The 19614-nt window shown below is 33.0% G+C and overlaps 1 protein-coding gene across 2 annotated transcripts in view; it reads left to right on the top strand.

Moving 5' to 3' along the window:
• The window catches only part of RNGTT (RNA guanylyltransferase and 5'-phosphatase), a 235902-nt gene that overhangs the window by 9500 nt on the left and 206788 nt on the right, over positions 1-19614 (top strand). For both annotated transcript variants that reach the window (XM_036220097.1, XM_016140623.2), the window contains exons 5-6: positions 16210-16285; positions 17475-17715. In XM_036220097.1, coding sequence (XP_036075990.1) covers positions 16210-16285; positions 17475-17715 — 317 coding nt within the window. The remainder of the gene's footprint in view (positions 1-16209; positions 16286-17474; positions 17716-19614) is intronic.

The raw sequence follows: 19614 nt of genomic DNA, 5'->3' as shown, positions 1-19614 counted from the left end.
TAGTGCTGCTAAGAGTGGTCTGAATTTTTAAGATTTGATTTTGAGCTTTGATGTTTTTTGTTATTTCTGGTATTTATATTGGCATATGGTTTGAATTGAGAATTCAATTTAAACGTTTTTAATTATAACCAACCATTTGTTTCAGTACAGCTTATTGAATGCTTTTTTTTTTTTTTAACTAATAGGTAGATGCTATAAATTACTTATATGTACTATTGGAAAATTTTCCAATTCATTTGCCTTTTAATTTTTTTGGCGATATTTTAAAACTTTTTTTTGTCTTTCGTTTTGCTATTTTTTAAAAAATTTAAGCAACTAGTATTCTTACTCAGAGAACTAACTAAAAAACTGTTAAGAATAATAAGAAAGTTCAGGGGATATGTTTGATCATTGATAAATAAGCAAATACCAGGACTTCCCTGTAAATAAACAGTAACCAGTTAGAAAATATAGAGAATGGTGTCATTAATTTTATTGTTACTAATATTGGCTAACATTCATCGAACATTTTCTCTCTGTACTGCACATTTTACATACATTATTTTCTTCTCACACAAGCTAGTAGAGGTTAGAACTTAGATCAGATCCTAAGCAATCTGAGTTGTCTATAATGGAAGTATAAAACAAGGAATATAGTTACTAAGCGGTCTTTATAAAGAAAATATACTTGCATATTAAAAGACTGGAAATGGAAAGACATTATTTGTTTCTAATTAATTTCAGATTTTAAATGTAATTCCAAGCAAAATCTCAGTGAGACTTTGGGGGAATTATTATGAAGTTAATTTCTATTTGTAAATTCCACTGCCTCTCTTAAGTCAATAAATATTTATTGAGCACAGAAAAAAATTGTTTGGCAAATCAAACAGGCAAGATTATGAGCAAGAAAATTTTGAAAAGCAAAAGTAATGAGGGGATTTTCCTTACCACTTATTAAAACATGTGGTAGAGCAGTGGAAACTCAGAGTTTCTTGGTGGTAGAGGAGATCTTTTCAAATCAGAGGGGGAAGGGTGACTATTCAACAAATGGTGCTGAGAGACAGCCAGTATATAATAAAATATATTAGCCACAATATAATAAATATATTTTAGATGGATTAAATAATTTTAAAAGGACCCATAAGGATGTAGGAGAAAATATAGGTCAGTATTTACTTATTGTGGCATGAGGAAGGATATTCCCAGTCTATTGCCAAAGGCAGAATCCTTGAACAAGTATTTCTTTTTTGGAGTATTCCTGGATTGCTTGCCTCAGAATTCCCTGATGATGCTTATTAGGAGTGTGTTTTACAGCCTCATCCTGGACTTACATAATCAAAAACTGGAAATTAAGCCTAGGAATCTAGGTTTTTGCTTTTTTTTTTTTTTTTTTTTTTTAAAATAGGGTCTTGAGTGATTTTTATGCACATTTAAGTTTGAGAACTGCTGTCAAAAATTAATATGTAATGTCTTTTAATGATAGTAATAATAGCTGCTATTAATTAATGCTTATTATTTGCCTGACAGACATGGTAGGAAACAAAGAGTGAATGAAGGAATGAATGAATGTAATCCTCATAATAGCTCTATGTTTTATGTGGCAGTATCTCCATTTTATAGAGAAGGAAACCGACTCTTAGAAATATTAGGTAGTTTGCCCATTTTCACATATCTAAAAAGTGTTTAAACCAGGTTTTTAATGTAGTTTGTGAACTCAAAGTCCACATCTCTAATTAGTTGCTCCACTGGTTTCTAGATTGAGCATATAAAAATGAAAAAAACTTCTGTACTATAAAACACAACAGAAACAAAGCAAAAAGATATTTGACAAATTAGGAAAAATATTTGAAGCATATATAACAGGTAAAAAGTTAATATTTTCATATACAAAGAGGTTTTATAATCCAGTTGGCAAAAAAGGCATTTCTTAGTAGAAATGCAAATAGCCAAGAAATATGGAAGATTTTTTTCTCACTTGTTAATAAGTAATACAAATTAAAATATGTATTGTTACTTTCTCCCATCACATTGGCAAAGGTCTAAAAAATTATGCGAAGGATTAAATAAAATGGGTTAATTGATACAGCCTCTCTGGAGGCACAATTTGGTGATATTTCTCAAGAGCCTTCAAAGTGTTCATACACTTTGATCAATGCTAAATCTAAGAATTTAAGGAAGTAGTCAGAGATGGAAATAAAGATTTATGTGAAAGGAATTTCATCACAGCTTCATTTGTAATAAAAACTTACATTGTGGTAAAAGCAGGCTATTTATATTGTACAGTATGTACTCTTTAACAGAAGAACAATAACATGGGAATATATGACAGTATTCGATATGTATGTGTGTATATATTTACACAATTACAAGGATATGTGTAAGACATGTCCAAACACAAAAACACATATATTTTAGGTATATGATTAGAAGAAGATAAACAGCCTAAAATAGCACTGAGGACTTTATTTGATTAAAAACAACCATTTTCTCATTTGAGCAAAGCCATTGTTAAATACACTTGAAGAATTTAGAGGAGGGCAGTCAAGAAGTCTTAATATCTGGAATCACATGTCATGATTTCAGAAAGATTAACAGTTTCATGTTTAGGAAAATAAGCTTACCCTTGTTATAAATTGACCACTTGTATTCTTGAAAGAACTGATAGGAAAATTTCTAAATTGAGTGTTTTATAGGTTATAAAAGTTATAGAACTTTGCTACAATATATCACGTATTATTATATATGTCTTATATCACAGGTAGTGATTCTGTTTATCTGGTTTGAAGTGGAAGCATTTGCTTTGGGCCTGCCAAGTTTTGGAGCACAGGTTGTGTTGGCATATTCTGAATACAGTAACAGAAACTGATCTCAGAGCTGATTGCTGATAATACCTTTTTAAACAAAAGGAGGTAAAAATCAAGTTTAAGTGGCCTGCTTTTACAATATTTTAATTATGTTTTAGTATCAGTGATGGGATTTTCATTAGTCTTGCATTCATTCTTGCTGAAGCATACATGTAACCAACAGTATAACATTTGTGACATGGCAAAAATTAGACTCATTTATTTTCAAAGCTGCTCTTTATCATTTTTAAATTAGCTGATGTAATTGGTAATTCATGCAGTTAGCCTGGTTGTGGGATAATGCTGTAGGCTTAGTGGAAATGTAAAGTTCTTGAAACATTTACCACAGAAGCCTGAAACATTTTCTGATCTTTAGGAAGAACTACAGCTTCATAATCCCTTATCTGATATACCCTTGGGTCAGATGTTTTTAATTTTTACTGTATGTTAACTCCCCTGAGAGCAGTACCCCCTAATTTTTTTTTATTATGGAAGTTTTCAAATATACCAAAACTAAGAAAAATAGTAAAATGAAATTTCATGTATTTTTAGCTAGCTTCAGTAGTTATCTATCATTTTGCTAATTTTTCATATGTCCTCTCCTCCCTTTAACAGATTTTTTGAGTATTTTAAAGCAAATCAGAGATAGACCATTTTACTAAAATGTTTCAGTATACATCTGTAACTAATAAGAATATTTGGTTATACCAAACAGAATAATTAAAAATTCTTTGTCATCCAAAGTCTAGTTCATTTTTAGGTTTTTTCAGTTACCTAAAAATTGTCTTTTTCAAGTCAAATTCTCAAACCCAGATCCCATAGTGTTCATATACTGATTTTGTTGTTATAGCTCTTAAGTCTGATTCTTTTTCTAAATTTTTTATTTTTATTTTTATGCCATCAGTTTGTTGGAGAAACCGGTCATTTACCTATAAAGTATTCCATGTTCTGGCTTTATCTGATTGCTTGCTAATGGTATCACTTACCTTGTTCCTTTATCTCTCTCTCTTTTTTTTTTTAAATTAACATTGGTTAACAATCATATAACTTTCAGGTGTACATTATCATTTGACATCTGTATATTCCATTGTGTGTTTACCACCAAAAGTCCAGTTTCCTTCAGTTACTATATATTTAATCCCTTTTACCCACTTCAGCTTTCCCCAACCCCTACCCATATTTGACCCCTTTACCCCATCTACCTCCCCTCTCCTTCCCCATCCCACTACAAACCACTATTCTACAGTCCTCTGGTAACCACTAGTCTATAGTCCATGTCCAAGAGTCTCTGTTTGTTTGCCCTGCTCATTTGTTGCTTTTAGGTTTATACGCCACATATAAGTGATATCATGTGATTTTCAACTTTTTCTGTCTGGCTTATTTCGCTTAGCATGATCATCTCGAGGTCCATCCACGTTGTCGCAAATGGCGATATTTCATCTCTTCTTATGGCTGAGTAGTATTCCATTGTATATATGTACCACAGCTTCTTTAGCCAATCATCTATCCTAGGACATATCGGTTGCTTCCATGTCCTGCCACCGTGAATAATGCTTCTATGAATATTGGTGTGCAGATATCGGTATAGATACGAGTTTTCAAGTCTTTGGGGTATACCCAGTAGAGGGATGGCTGGATCATATGGTAGATCGATTCTTAGTTTGTCGAGGAACCTCCATGCTGTTTTCCATAGTGGCTGTACAAATTGGCAGTCCCATCAGCAGTGTATGAGGGTTCCTATTTCTCTACAACCTCTCCAACATTTGTTATTGCTTGTCCTGTTGATTATAGCCGTTCTAACAGGTGTGAGATGGTATCTTGTTGTGGTTTTGATTTGCATTTCCCTAATAGCTAGCGACGTTGAGCATCTTTTCATATATTTGTTGGCCGTTTGTATGTCCTCTGGGGAGAAGTGTTTGTTCAGGTCCTCTGCCCATTTTTTGATGGGATCATTTTTTTTTTTTGTTGTTGTTGTTGTAATTGAGTTGTATGAGTTTTTTGTATATTTTGGATATTAGGCCCGTATCAGAGGTGTCGCTTGCAGATATATTTTCGCATTCGGATGGTTGTCTCTTTTCCTTGTTGACGGTTTCATTTGCTGAGCAGAAGTTTTTTAGTTTGATGTAGTCCCATTCATTTATTTTTGCTTTTACTCCCCTTGCTTTTGAGGTCAAATTCATAAAATCCACTTTAAGTCCAAGGTCCTTGGGTTTAGTTCCTATGTTTTCTTCTATGCTTTTTGTTGTTTCAGGTCTTACATTCAGGTCCTTAATACATTTTGAGTTAATTTTGGTGTGTGGTAATAGACAACTGGTGGCTTTCCAGTTTTCTCAGCACCATTTATTGAAGAAAGTTTCCTTTCTGCACTGTACATGTTTGGCTTTTTTGTTGAAAATTATTTGTCCATATAAATATGGGTTTACTTCTGGACTCTCGATTCTGTTCCAGTGGTCTGTGTCTCTGTTTTGCTGCCAATACCATGCCGTTTTGATTACTCTTGCTGTGTAGTATAATTTGAAGTCGGGCAGAGTGATGCCTCCAGCCTTGTTCTTTTTTCTCAGGATGGCTTTGGCAATTTGAGGTGTTTTGTGCTTCCATACAAATCTGATGATTTTTTGTTCTATATCTTTAAAAAATGCTGATGGGATTTTGATGGGGATTGCATTAAATCTGTATAATGCTTTAGGTAATAAGGTCATTTCAACTATGTTGATTCTCCCAATCCAAGAACATGGAATATCTTTTCATTTCTTTTCATCTTCTTCGATTTTTTTTAAAAATAAGGTCTTGTAGTTTTCATTATATAGGTCCTTCACATGTTTCATTAAATTTATTCCTAGGTATTTTATACTTTTTGTTGCAGTTGCAAAAGGAATTGTTTTTTCCACTTCCTTTTCTGACACTTCATTGTTAGAGTATAGGAACGCTGTGGATTTTTGAACGTTGATTTTGTATCCAGAGACTTTTACTGTATTTGCTTATAGTTTCTAGTAGTGTTCTTGTGGAGTCTTTAGAGTTTTCTATATACAGAATCATGTCATCCTCAAATAGTTACAGTTCGACTTCTTCGTTTCCCATTTGGATGCCTTTTATATCATTCTCTTGTCTGCACTTGCTAGGACCTCCAATGTTATATTGAATAAGAGTGGCAATAGTGGACAGCCTTTCCTTGTTCCTGCTCTTAGAGGGAAGGTTTGTAGTTTTTCATCATTAAGTATAATGTTGACTGAGGCTTTATCCCACATGGCCTTTATTATGTCAAGGTACTTTTTTTCTACACCAATTTTGTTAAGTATTTTGATCATAAATGGATGCCGTATCTTGTCGAAGGCTTTTTCTGCATCTGTCGATATGATCATACAATTCTTATTTTTTAATTTGTTTATGTGGTGTATCACATTAATCAATTTGTGAATGTTGAACCATCCTTGTGCCCCTGGGATGAAGCCAACTTGATTGTGGTGTATAATCTTTTTAATATGTTGCTGTATTCGGTTTGCTAGTATCTTATTTAGGAGTTTTGCATCTGTGTTCATGAGAGATATTGGTCTGCAGTTTTCTTTTGTTGTGTTATTCTTACCAGGTTTTGGTGTCAGTAATATTGGCCTCATGAAATGAGTTGGAAGTATTGCTGCTTCTTTGATCATTTGGAAGAGTTTGAGGAGAGTAGGCCTTAAATCTTCTTTGAATGTTTGGTAGAATTCACTGGTGAAGCCATCTGGTCCTGGACTTTTACTTTTGGTAGGTTTTTGATGATTGTTTCAATTTCCATACTGCTGATTGGTCTAGTTAGATTTTCCAGTTCTTCTTGATTCAGTCTAGGAAGGTAGTATTTTTCTAAGTACTAGTTTATTTCTTCTAGGTTATTAACTTTGGTGTTAAATACTTTTTCATAGTAGTCTTGTATGGTCCTTTGTATTTCTGTGACATCGGTCGTAATTTCCCCTCTTTCATCCCTGATTTTGTTTATTTGTGTCCTTTCTCTTTTTTCTTCAGTGAGTCTAGCCAGGTGTTTGTCAATTTTATTAACCTTCTCAGAGAACCAGCTCTTTGTTGCATTTATTTTTCTATTGTTCTTTTGTTTTCAATGTTATTTATTTCTGCTTCAATGTTGACTGTTTCTTTCTGCTGACTTTAGGCTTCATTTGTTCTCCCTTTTCTAGTTTTTTAAGGTGAACCATTATGTTGTTTATTTGGGCTCATTCTTGTTTTTGGATATAGATAAGCCTGTAACGATATGAACTTTCCTCTTACGACCACTTTTGCCATGTCCCAAAAGTTTTGATATGTTGTACTACCATTATTTTTCATTTCTATGTATCCCTTGATCTCTTTTTCTTTCTTCTCTGACCCAGTTATTTTTCAGTAGCATGTCGGTTAGTCTCCATGGTTTTGTGGTTCTTCCTGATTTCTTTTTGCAGTTGATCTCGAGTTTTAAAGCATTATGAAGAGAATCTGGTTGGTATGATTTCAACCCTCATATTTACTGAGGCTGTCTCTGTGTCCCAGTATTTGGTCAATTCTTGAGAATGTTTCACGTGCACTAGAGAAGAATGTATAAGCAGCTGTTTTGGGATGGTTCTGTAAATGTCAATTATGTCCAGTTGGACTAACGTGACATTAAAGGATATTATGTCCATAATGATTTTCTGCTTGGATGATGTGTCCATATCTGACAGTGGGATATTTAGGTCCTCTGCTACGATGGTATTTTGGTCTGTTTCTCCCTTTAGTTCTGTTAGTAATTGCTTTACACATTTTGGGACTTCCTAATTGGGAGCGTAGATATTAATATGTGTTATGAGTTCTTTTATCATTATGAAGTGTTTCTCAGTATCTTTCTTTACGTATTTTATTTTGAATTCTATTTCATCCGATATTAGTACTGCTATGCTTGCTTTGTTCTGAATGCCATTGCTTGAAATATCATCTTCCACCCTTTCACTTTGAGTCCATATTTGTCTTTGGAGCTGAGAAATGTCTTCTGGAGGCAGCATATGGTTTTTTTTTTTTTTTTGGTCTGTTTTGCAGCTCTGTGCCTTTTTATTGGTGAGTTCATTCCATTTAAATTTAGGTTGATTATTGAAATATGAGATCTTCTTATAGCCATTTTATCTTTTGCTTTCAGGTAGCTCGGTGTTTCCATTGTTTCCTTGTCCATTTGCTTCTGTTTTCTTTATTTTGGTTGGCTTTGTTTGTTTTGCCTTTGGTTCTTCTTGTTTGATGTTATATATTTCTGTTTTGACTCTTTGGTGTGTGGTTGCCATTATGAATATATAAAGGATAGTTATATATATACAGCCATCTGTTTTCTTCTGTGTGTGCCTTATCTCCATTCTCCTTTGTGGATTTGGATCTTTGAATCCTCCCCTTTTCAGTCATTGTTGTCTCAGTTTGACCCTCTGTATGCTGAATGTTCATTACTATCTTTTGTTATAACAATTCACTTCTTATTATTTAAGCTGTAATGCCCTGCACTTAATAAGGGGTGTACTCCTCTTTTTCTATTTGCCTGATAGTCACTTTACTCCTAATTATGTATTTTTTTGTGTGTGTTACTTTGTTTTCGGTGAGCTGACCCCTTTCAGTATTTCCTGTAGTGCATGCCTCGTAGTGGAGAATTCCTTCAGTTTTTGTATGTCTGGAAAGGTCTTGATTTCTCCTTCATATCTAAAGGAGAGCTTAGCTGGATACTTTATTCTAGGCTGGCAATTCCTTTCACTTAATAGTTTAAATATTTGATTCCATTCCTTTCTGTCTTCTAAGGGCTGTGCTGAGAAGTTCGATGATAATATGATGGGTTTTCCTTTAGAAATGACCATTTTCTTCTCCCTGGCTGCCTTGAGAATTCTGCCTTTGTCATTAATTTTTGATAACTTTAATACAGTGTATCTTGGTGAAAGCCTTTTTGGTTGAGGTAATTGAGTATTCTGTTGACTTTTTGAATTCTGAGCTCCAGCTCATTCATTAGAGTAGGGAAATTCTCACCCATTGTTTGTCTGAAAATGTTTTCTAGTCCCTGCTCCTTTTCCTTGCTTCAGTAATGTTCATTATTTTTATGTTTCCTCTCCTGATGGTATCAGCTAGTTCTTGTATTTCTCTTTCATTATTTTTCATTCTTTGGTTTCTCTCTTCTTCCTTCTCATTTATTTTTAGATTTCTGTCTTCGATATCACTGATCCTTTCCTCCATGTGGTCAACGCTATTTCCCAGGCTTGCTATTTCATTTTTCAACTTTTGCGGTGTGTTCTTCATCTCCAGAATATCTACTCTGTTCTTCTTGAGGGTTTCAGTCTTCTTGCTCTGCTCATCTAGTTCTTTCAATTCCTGAAATTGTTGATTTAAGTTGTTTTGGATCTCATTGAGTTTTTTCAGAAGTAGCATCCTGAAGTCTCTGTCATGTAAGTTGCATATTTCTATGTCTGTAAGCTTATTTTCTGGAGATTTTCCTCTTTATTTCTGAGAAGCCTTGTCACCTTGGTTTTCATGGTATTTAATGGACTAATTCTCCACCTGGGCATTAATGGAAGTGTATTCTGTTGTTTTTCCAGGAGAAGGTTTATTAAATAAATGTCTCTCTTTAACCTGCTACAAAGAAGGCACTCTTCTTTTGGTTTCTAGTAGGTGGGATCTAAGCCTCTTGGATCCCTAGCAGTTTTGGTAACCTTTGCTCAGATTCCCTTGGGGCTCCATGATGATCAGTCTTGGAATGTACGGGTAGAGGGAACCTCTGGCTCAGGGGTTGAGGGCTGTGGCTCAGCCTTGGTTTTGCAACCTCCACCGGCAAAAATCAACTGTTGTTCCTCTGAAGTCCTACCCTGCTTCTCCGCTTTCTGCCCTGATGACTGAGGGCCCTCCGTCAGCAGCATACAAGCCTGGGCACTTCCAGGCAGTGTTGTTCAGGAAAGTTGCCGCGCCTTCACCCCATCCCCTCCCCCTCCAGGGAGCTCTAGCAGCTGCAAGAGGCAGCTTCTTTATTTGTCCTAGTCCACAATTAAGTGCAGATCCCACGCTCAGATGTGCTGGTGTGCAGTTTTTGTTGTTGTTGTTGAATTTTAAATGTTCAGCTTATTGTCGTTTCAAGGGGAGAGATCTAGGGACATCTCTCACTCCACCATGATTCCGCCGAATCCCCTTTATTTCTTGTATGTCCTATAAATTGATAGTTAAATCTAGGGAAGTAATTATATTCAATTTTAGGGTTATAGATAAGAATTGTTGATGTCATATAGTTCTTTTCACGCCACGTCAGGAAGCACGTAATATCTTGTTGTCTCAGTTTTAGTGGTACTAAGATGAGTAAGTATTTGGGTGGTGTCAACTTGTTTTCTCTGTTAGAAAGTTCTTCATCTGTTTATTTTTTTTTCCCCTCTTTAATTCCTCCCCCAACCCCTGACAATGGATGTTGCCATTTCCCCTTAAGAACTATATATCCGAAGGCGGGACTTCTCCTCCCACCTGCTCGCGGCTTGCGCATAGGGCCTGGTGCACCCAGGGCCTGGCACCTTCACCTGTCTTTTATCTAATGTTTAGTATCCATTGATGATTGTTGCCTTGATTCAATATTCCAGTAGGGGTTGAAAAAAAAAATGACTTTTCTGATTCTCTCATTTCTTCATATATTAGCTCAAATTCTTCTTTAGTAAGGAACTATTCCTTCTCAGACAATTTGGTTATCTTGAAATACAGTTTATACTAGGAGGGCAAGTTAAATGTTTGATTCTTTCCTTTTATTTCTCAATTTTCAGAATAATGGGTTAGCATCTTAGTAGTCTCTAGTGGTAACTGATTAATTTCTTTTTTTTTAAAGTATCCGTATGAACTATATATTTTTTATATTGTTGATGTATTTACCTCAGTTGCAGTCAGTATTTATTCTTATGTCCAGATTGCCTCATACTAGGTCAGTGGGAGCCCCTTCACATTGGTTCTGTAACTTTCTATCACCTTATCAGTCTTCGATGGTTTTCTTGTTTTGTGGCATGAGATGTTTTCCAGACTTAGAATCAGTTATTTCCCTAAGGAGCATGGTTCCTCACATCCTTTTAGTAGAAAATAGTATTTAGATATGATCTGAGTGTTAGAGAACATTCCATAATTAAACATATTAACATTTTTGCAGTTAAACATATGAATATCCATTCATACTAAGTGGGAAAGATAGACTATAAATAATATCACATTCGTTCAGGTCAGGTTTTGTCCCCAAATGAATTAACAAAAATCTTAATTTTTTAGAGCCTTTTTGAAATTATAATTACGAACAAGAGATTATAGAGTTACAGTGCATTTGTTTGCAAGTACAGAAATAACTGTTTTGAGAATAAGAATTTTGTGGATTAGAGGACATCTTTTTTGTGCTAAAAAAAAACAATTGATTTCTTGGTAAATGGTAGACCGTCTAATAGATACATAGCTTAACTCATGCTTCTAATTACTAAGTGTTTCTGGTTATAAGTACATGGGACAGATTTGCGAGTATGTATTTTCATGAGAAACACATGTTTGTTTTTATAAAAAGTATTTCTTTTGAGTAAATAAAAATATTTAAGATAACTTGGCACCTCATAAATTCTTAATGATTGTTTCTTTTTTCTGTTCTTATTTTTGTTGCTCATTTAGACCAAGTCTGAACCTCAGCACTATAGACATTTCGTACTCAATAATTCTTTATTTTGGGGGACTCCGTGCATTGTAAAATGTTGAACAGAATCCCTATTCCCTAGCATCTATTCTCTAGATGCTTGTTGTGACAATTAAAAATGTTTTCTGACATTGGCAGGTGTTTGAGGAGGCAGAAAAATCGCCCACAGTAGAAAACCAATGATTTAGATTGATCAAATAAGTTTTTAATCCTAAAAATAATGTATCTAACTGAAGAGATAGAAAGGAAATTACGTATGTTGAAATAAGGCTTAATTTAATGATATGTTGCTGCTACCCCTTTATAAGTCACCTTTTTCTAATTTATACTTAAATATCCAGGATGTGTGTGTGTGTGTGTGTGTGTGTGTGTGTGTATATACACACACCTATAATTATAGTTCATCTCTCTCTCCTTTCGTTCTTTAATATTGTCTATGCTTTTATAATCTCTTTAGTACGATGTACAAGTTTATTCTTTTCATTTAATTTGAAAAGAACTACAGTTTTTCTTAAGTTGATTGTGTTAATATTTTTTGAAATGCTGTATAAATTTATGTCATTATATTAACTTACCTAAAAAATGAAGACAAATTTGAATGAGTTTGACTTGATTGAAATAGTAGTGAGCTAATCTTTAGTTATAAACTGTGCTTTTCTTGCCACTAGATGGACCCATTTTTATAATAAACTGGGGAAAACTAAAAACTTTTAACAAATGTTGAAGACATATCAGACTAAGCTTGTGGTATACTTAATGGATTTTTTTACGTTAAATACATGATCTTCTAAATTTTTTATAGAGCTTTGTCAGCAAGACTAAAAGTTTATGTATTTATATAACAGAATATTAAAAGAGCAATAGTAAAATGGTATAATTTCTTACACTATATTGTGACATAACTTAATTACTTAATTGGCAATTATTTTTGCATTTTCTGTTCTTAAAAAGTAATCTTGCTAGAGTAAAAATTAGATACCAAACAGCAGTGGTGTAGGTGAGAAACATCTAAAGTTAGAATATTTGTTACTTAAATTGGTCTAAAATATAAAATAGAAAAGTAATTTACGTGTTCGATTATGATATATTTTGAATAAAAATGTCTGTTTATAGCAGACATCTTTGTGTAACTTTTTCGAGATCCTTTTTCTTACAAAGCAATAGAAATGATGGAATTTATAGTTTCATAATTATATTTATAGTTTCATGATAGCCATGTATATCTAAGATGGGTTTTTTCTGTTCAAGGCTGATTTCTATTTTTTTTTCTCTTTAGAAACTTCAATTCAATTATATCCTTATCCTCTATTAATTGTCAACCTTTGTGATTTAACTGTAAACATAGTTAAGCTTCTTGTGTTAAACTATACCCTCCAACAAAACCCCACCTTTTTTTCTGTTTTATATTTCCCTTTTGCTTTCCTAGTTAACTTTTTGAAAGATCAATACTTGAATCCATTTTATTCCCAGTTACTTCATTGCAATCTGGAGTTCTTTCTCTGAACTCTTAATCACGTAATGACTTTCAATTCTAATCATTATGTGACATTTAAACAGTTGTACACTTAAGTCTTGAAATTTCCACTTTTCTTAGTGTACATGACCCCATGTTCTCTTTGTTTTCTTGACCCCATGACAGTTCAGTCTTACTCTTTGTTTATGTCCTTCACATCCACCACTTATTCTTGAGAGGTTGTTTTTCCTCAGTCTTCATCCTTAATTTTTTCTTATTTTATATTCTCATTACTGGAAATCTTACCTGTGTCACAGACTCCTTCCATAATTGACTATGTAACTGATTATTTTTGAATCTACAACTCCAGCCACATGTCTCTGTGAAACACTTTACCATTATTTCCACATACTCATAAGTCCCATAAGAACCTTAAACTGAGCATGTCCAACTCATCGCCTTGCCCATAAGACTGATGTAAACTATACTTCCTGTCCTTGTAAGTGGTACCACTGCCCAGTTAGTGTCCAAGTCAGAAACTAGACTCCTTTTACATCTTTTCTCTTGTTGTTGTCAGTCACTTGCCCCTCATATTACAGATTCTTCCTTAAATGTCTCTTCAGTTTGCCTCCTCATTATTACCATCACCATGACCCTTGTCACCCAGACTCTTATCTTGCACATAAGTTACTGGGATGACTTCCTCACTAGTTTTCTTGCTTTCATTGTTGTGTCTTTTGTATCTTCTGTTGAGCTGCCATTGGAGTGGATTTTTTGGAACCTGATAATTTTATGCCGTGCTTAAAATTCTTTAATATTGTCTATGCTTTTATAATCTCTTTAGTACAATGCACAAGTTTATTTAGGATTTTGACCCTCTCATTGTCTCCAACCACATTTGGCATTACTTTCTTATCATAGTCCACGCTCTAGCTATTCTATCCTTGTTTATTGAGTGTTGTTCATTGACTAAGTTTTTTATTCTAAATATTAATGATCATTTTATTTATAATGAGTGTAGAAATAGGTGATTTAGCTCAATTGATAGTAACTCTAAGATACTTTTTTTTTTTTTGAGGAGCAAAAACCTTTTGAAAGAAGTCTTACCCTATTACAGAAATGAGATGAACGTGATATTTTATTGGTATACTTTAAAAAATGTATCCCACTTATAACATTTTTAGTAAAATCAGTTGCTGAAAACAAGGCCCTATTGATGAACATTAACATTTGAAATGTGTTATTAAAGGCATTTTACAAGTTTGGCTTTTTTAGATGCCACATGTAATTGATAGCATAGAGAACTTTTACTGTTTGATTTATCTCACTTAGCATAACGTGGTCAAAATCTATCTGTGTTGTTGTAGGTGGCAGGATGTCCACATCTTCTTTATATTTTCATCCATTAATGGGCACTTAGATTGTTTCTATATCTCAGCTATTGTGAATAATGCTTCAGTAAACATGGGAGTTTATATATCTCTTTGATGTCCTGTTTTTATTTGCTGTGAGTGTATACCCAGAAGTGGAATAGCTTGATTATATGGTAGATCTATTTTAATTTTTTAAAGAAAATTCATGTTTTTCATAGTGATTGAACCAGTTTACATTTGCACCAACAGTGTTCAAACGTTCCTTTTTCTTTTATGGCTGAGTAATATTCATTGCATGGATATACAACATGTTTATCCCTTCACTGATGATTGACATTTGGGAGGCTTGGCCATTATTAATAAAGTTGCAGTGGACACTCATTGTTATATGTGAGTCTTTGAAGCACGTGTTTTTATTTTTCTTGGGTAAATAACGAGGATTAGAATGTCTGGATCATTTGATAATTTGTTATAGCTTTAACTATTTAAGAAACTGACCAACTGTTTTCCGAAGTGATTGTGCCGTTTACATTTCTACCAGCAGTGTATGAGGTTTCCAGTTCTTTTACATCCTCACCCATGTTTGAGATGGTCAGTCTTATTGATTTTAGTTGTTCTAATTATTGTGTAGTAGAATGTCATTGTGGTTTAATTTGCATTTTTCAGTTAATTAATGATGTTGACCATCTTTTCATGTACTTCATAACCATTTTCATACACTTTTTTGTAATGGGTCTGTTCAAATCTTTTGAACAGTTTTTTAAAAATTGGGTTGTTTGTCTTACTGAGTTGTAAGAGTTCTTTATATATTCTGGATACAAATCCTTTGTCAGGTACATGTATTGTGAATATTTTCTGTGGCTGCTGTTTTTAGTTTCTTTATGACATCTTTCAAAGAGCAAACATTTACTATTTTGAAATAGTCCGGTTTATTGATATTTCCTTTTATCTCATGTTTAATCCAAGAATCTTTTCCTGCACTAAGGTTGCTAGGATTTTCTCTCGTGTTTTCTTCTGGACGTTTTACAATTCTGCCTTTTAGTTTATTTGTATATTTGATTTTGATTGTACTCTATCAAGATGCTTTATATACACAGAGAATTTTGTAAAAGGTATAATAAAAAGAAAGATATAGTCTTGAATGTTAGGCTATCCTACCATTAAACAGAGATAACAGGAAAACCTTCATTTTGAGGTTTGCAGGAGAGTGAATAAATCTGGCAATAATATTTTCCTGTTGGTAACATCCATCAAGCTGTTATTACTTTTTTAAAGTAGTTAAATGATTTAAAAATGCAGTCATTTTTGGAATTTATGAAGCTCATTTGCAGCTTTTCAGAATACAGAGGTAGGACCATCTTGACTATGTCCTGAAAAAAGGTTTAAGAAAAATAAATTTCTTTTTCTCAGCAGGTTTTTCTTCTGAAATTTTACTTTGAAAGATTGTAAGCTAATGTAAAGATATAGTCAATTGGTTTCTAGAGAACTTCAAAGTAGTTTTATTTTTATTGTACTGTATATCCATCAGTTAGTCACTTATTTTCTGTATACGGTTAAGTGTCTTGTGTGTGTGTGTGTGTGTGTGTGTGTCCTTTGAGTTATATATTTGATGAAAATACCTCCTTATTTAATATGCTTGGAATCTTGTAGTTTTAAGAGAAATCTTTAAACCTTAGAGACAATTTGTAACTAATAAATCAGTATATATTACATTTAAACTTCTAGCTAATTAATGCTATAAATTAGATGCTAAGCAACTTAAACTGATAAGTTACTAATAGTTATAAGAGGTTTCAGTTTTTTAAAATGTAGTTATTTTATAAAATGAAATGTTTGAGTGCAAGTTGGAATTTTAAAGTAAAATGTGGCCTCTAAAGTGATTTATTAATTTTAAACCAATACTACTTTGTTTTCTAGGTGTTCATTGTACCCATGGTTTCAATCGCACTGGTTTCCTCATATGTGCCTTTTTGGTGGAGAAAATGGATTGGAGGTATTTGTTTCTTGTTATAATGGAAGAAGACATTTAGTAATTGATAAAATTTTTTATTGACTTTTTAGTTTTAGCACTTTATATTGCCAAATTTCTGGTGAAGTCACGATTAATATAATTTGAATTTGTTTTCATTTTAGATTTGGTTTATCTTTAGAATACTATTCCATACTTGGTGTTTTTGCACAAAGTAGTACTTTAGTTGAGTGTTTATGGATTCCACATACTATGTATTTTCTTTTTCAGATGTTTTTTCACATCTTAACAGAATTACCAGAGACTATTTCTCCCAATATTCTGTGTTAGTATTTACCATGGGAAATTATTGTTGTTCTTTTCATTTTTAATAGTACCTTCTTATAGTTGTTGAGTACTAGGAAAAACTTATAATGCGATATGGAAAAGATATTTTGGGGACAGAGTTATTCTATTTAAACCAATCAGCATGTCTTTATTGAGCACCCGTTATTTATGGAGTGTCTTTAGATCCTGAGACATTAGAACCTCACTTACTCAAAATTCCTGAGAATGAGATATTACTGACTGACTTTTCTCATTTACTGATTAAAGGTCATTATTTGCAAAGCCTTTCACATAGTAAGTCCTTCTCTGAATATAATCAGCCGAGGTACACATCTCATGGTATATTTTATTTTCCTGGTCATGCATCCTCAGTGGTTCCCATCTGCATGTACTGCATGCACTTCCACCTCAGCTTTTCTGGCCTTTCAGATGCTGTACACAATAAGCCCTGAGTCCTTTGTCAGACTCAGACTATTCTTATCCCTTCTCTAATGACCTCCTGAAAAACCAGAATGCTTTTTACTTTATTGCTATTCACATTTCTTTGGTCTTTTCCCTTAGAGTCAGACCTCCACCTTCAAAAATTTCCCTTAGAGTCAGACCTCCACCTTCAAAAATTTATTTAAACTCTCCATTGACTCTATCCAGGTCTCTCCTATACACTCATTGCAATTTACCTCTAGGAATTTTTAATGTACCTTTGTTAAAATTGAATCAGAGTGAATTTGTCCCTTAGTAAATTGAATGCCTTAAGATTGGGACTGTGATTTGTCTTTTATATAAATCTATTAAACTTCTATGGTGCATTAAATATAATGAGTGAGTTTTGATAAGTCTGCATAAATGGAGAATAGTGAGGAAATTGCATGGTGTTTGTTTTCCGTAGTATTGAAGCAGCAGTTGCTACTTTTGCTCAAGCCAGACCACCAGGAATTTATAAGGGTGATTATTTGAAGGAACTTTTTCGTCGCTATGGTGACATAGAGGAAGCACCACCCCCACCTCTATTGCCAGATTGGTGTTATGAGGATGAGGAAGATGAAGATGAGGATGAGGATGGCAAAAAGGAATCAGAACCTGGGTCAAGTGCCTCCTTTGGCAAAAGGAGAAAAGAACGGTTAAAACTGGTAATGTTTAAAAATATTATAATCTTTACCTTTTTTTCTTCAGCAGGTTTATTGAGATTTATGAAAATGGAATTTTGACTATTTATTTTACTATTTGTTTTACTAGTTTTTTGAGGTTATTTTATTCTGGCTGTTTCTAAAGATTCTTGGTAACTGTGAGTCTTTTCCTTTTCTGCAGGAAAAGTTTCAGTTACGTAAATCTATCCTCTTTTTTGTTTCTTAGGTAAACCAAAGAACTCTTAGACATTTGATTGAGAATTTATTATTTCATTGTAAAGTATTGTGAGATTCCAATTAAATATCTAGTGAAAATTTTACTAATGCTTTTGAAAATTATGACAGAGTTAAAACAACTTTATGTATAAATTCTCTTTCCCATGGGTGGTATTTTCACATTTTCTGTAAAGTTGAACCAAGAAGAGACTTACTTTTATGGCCAACCCCCATATTTATTGTTCTAGAATAAAAGTCTTAACTGAAAACATAAAGACTTAATCTCCTTTTCTTGAGGGGATAGGAGAGATGTTAAGAAGAAAAGTACTGATTGTACTTACACATAACAAGTATATAGTATAGACCAAAAGGGAAAGTTAAGGAAAGTGTGGAGGTAATTAAGTGTTAATGAAGTTAATAATTAAGGCATGTGGGAATCATGGTTGTGCGGTATTAGTAGACAATGATTCATAGGCAAGGAAGAAAATACCTTGTTTTATGTAAATCGTGTAATTGTTATTTTGGGCTTGAAAAACCGTCTTGTTTGAAAAACATTTGTTTTAATATGTATTTACACATTTTAAACTTCAAAACTGTAAGGCCACTAAAAAGTGTAAATTGATTCGAAACAGAAATAGTTTCAAAAATAACTTGTTTTTCAGTCTAACTCGTTATTTCCTGGATTTAGATATAAGAAATTACTGAATCACATATCTAGAAAAATAGCAATCGCATTCTGAAGAAAGTCTAATAGTTTAACAACATATAGATGATCATATAAATGATTACCCTCTCATAATATCATTTTGTAAGGAGCGTTTTCTATAAGGGATATATTTTGTAAGGGATATTTTTTAAGAATAACAATCATGAGCATGTGTTTAATGTGTTTTTGAATTATGGTTTTTGAATAGTATTTTAATGTGTAAGAGTTTAAAATAGTTATTATCTTGCAAAATGGGGTAAAGTTTGCAGGTTTTGTTTTTGTTTTTGCCAGCAGAAAGGGTCTTAAAGATGATTTTTATTTTATAAAATCAAGTACCGTCAAATCCTATAGCTGCAAATGAGCTCAAGCAGCATTAAGAGAAAAATAGCCAAGATGGGCATTTATTTTTTAAGGGAAAAAAACACAAATTAAAATCTTAAACCTAATTTTTACTGTTTTGTCAGTTAGCAAGAGGAATATTTTAATAATTCCCTACTATGATTGTGGATTTACCTGTTTCTCCTTGCTAGTTATGTCAGGTTTGCTTTCTATATTTTGGGGTGATATTATTTGGTTTATACAAATATGTATAAAGGTTATCTTATCTTTAACAGTGTCTTAAATTTTAGCATTGTAAAATCTGATACTATGATTGTACAAGTGTTTTTTGGATAGTGTTTGTATGGAATATCTTTTTTTTTTTATCCTTTTACTTCCAACCTTTATTTATCCTTTATTTAAGTTATGTTTTTTATAAAGATCATGTTGGGTTTTATTTATCCAGCCAACAGTTTTCACCTTATTGGAGTATTTAGTACATGTACATTTATTTTAATGATTTATTTATTTTAGATTTAAACTTATTCTTACTGTTTTTTGTTTGTTTTCCTTACTTGTAGTCTATTCCTTTTTGTTTTCCATTCTTGCCTCATTTAGGCTCAATAGTTTTTTTTTTATTATATCACTCCTACCCATTGCTT

This window comes from Rousettus aegyptiacus, unplaced genomic scaffold (assembly GCF_014176215.1).
Source record: "Rousettus aegyptiacus isolate mRouAeg1 unplaced genomic scaffold, mRouAeg1.p scaffold_m13_p_1, whole genome shotgun sequence".
Taxonomy (NCBI): domain Eukaryota; kingdom Metazoa; phylum Chordata; class Mammalia; order Chiroptera; family Pteropodidae; genus Rousettus; species Rousettus aegyptiacus.
Note: the sequence above shows the minus strand (reverse complement) of the source record. Positions and strands in the feature narration are given on the sequence as shown.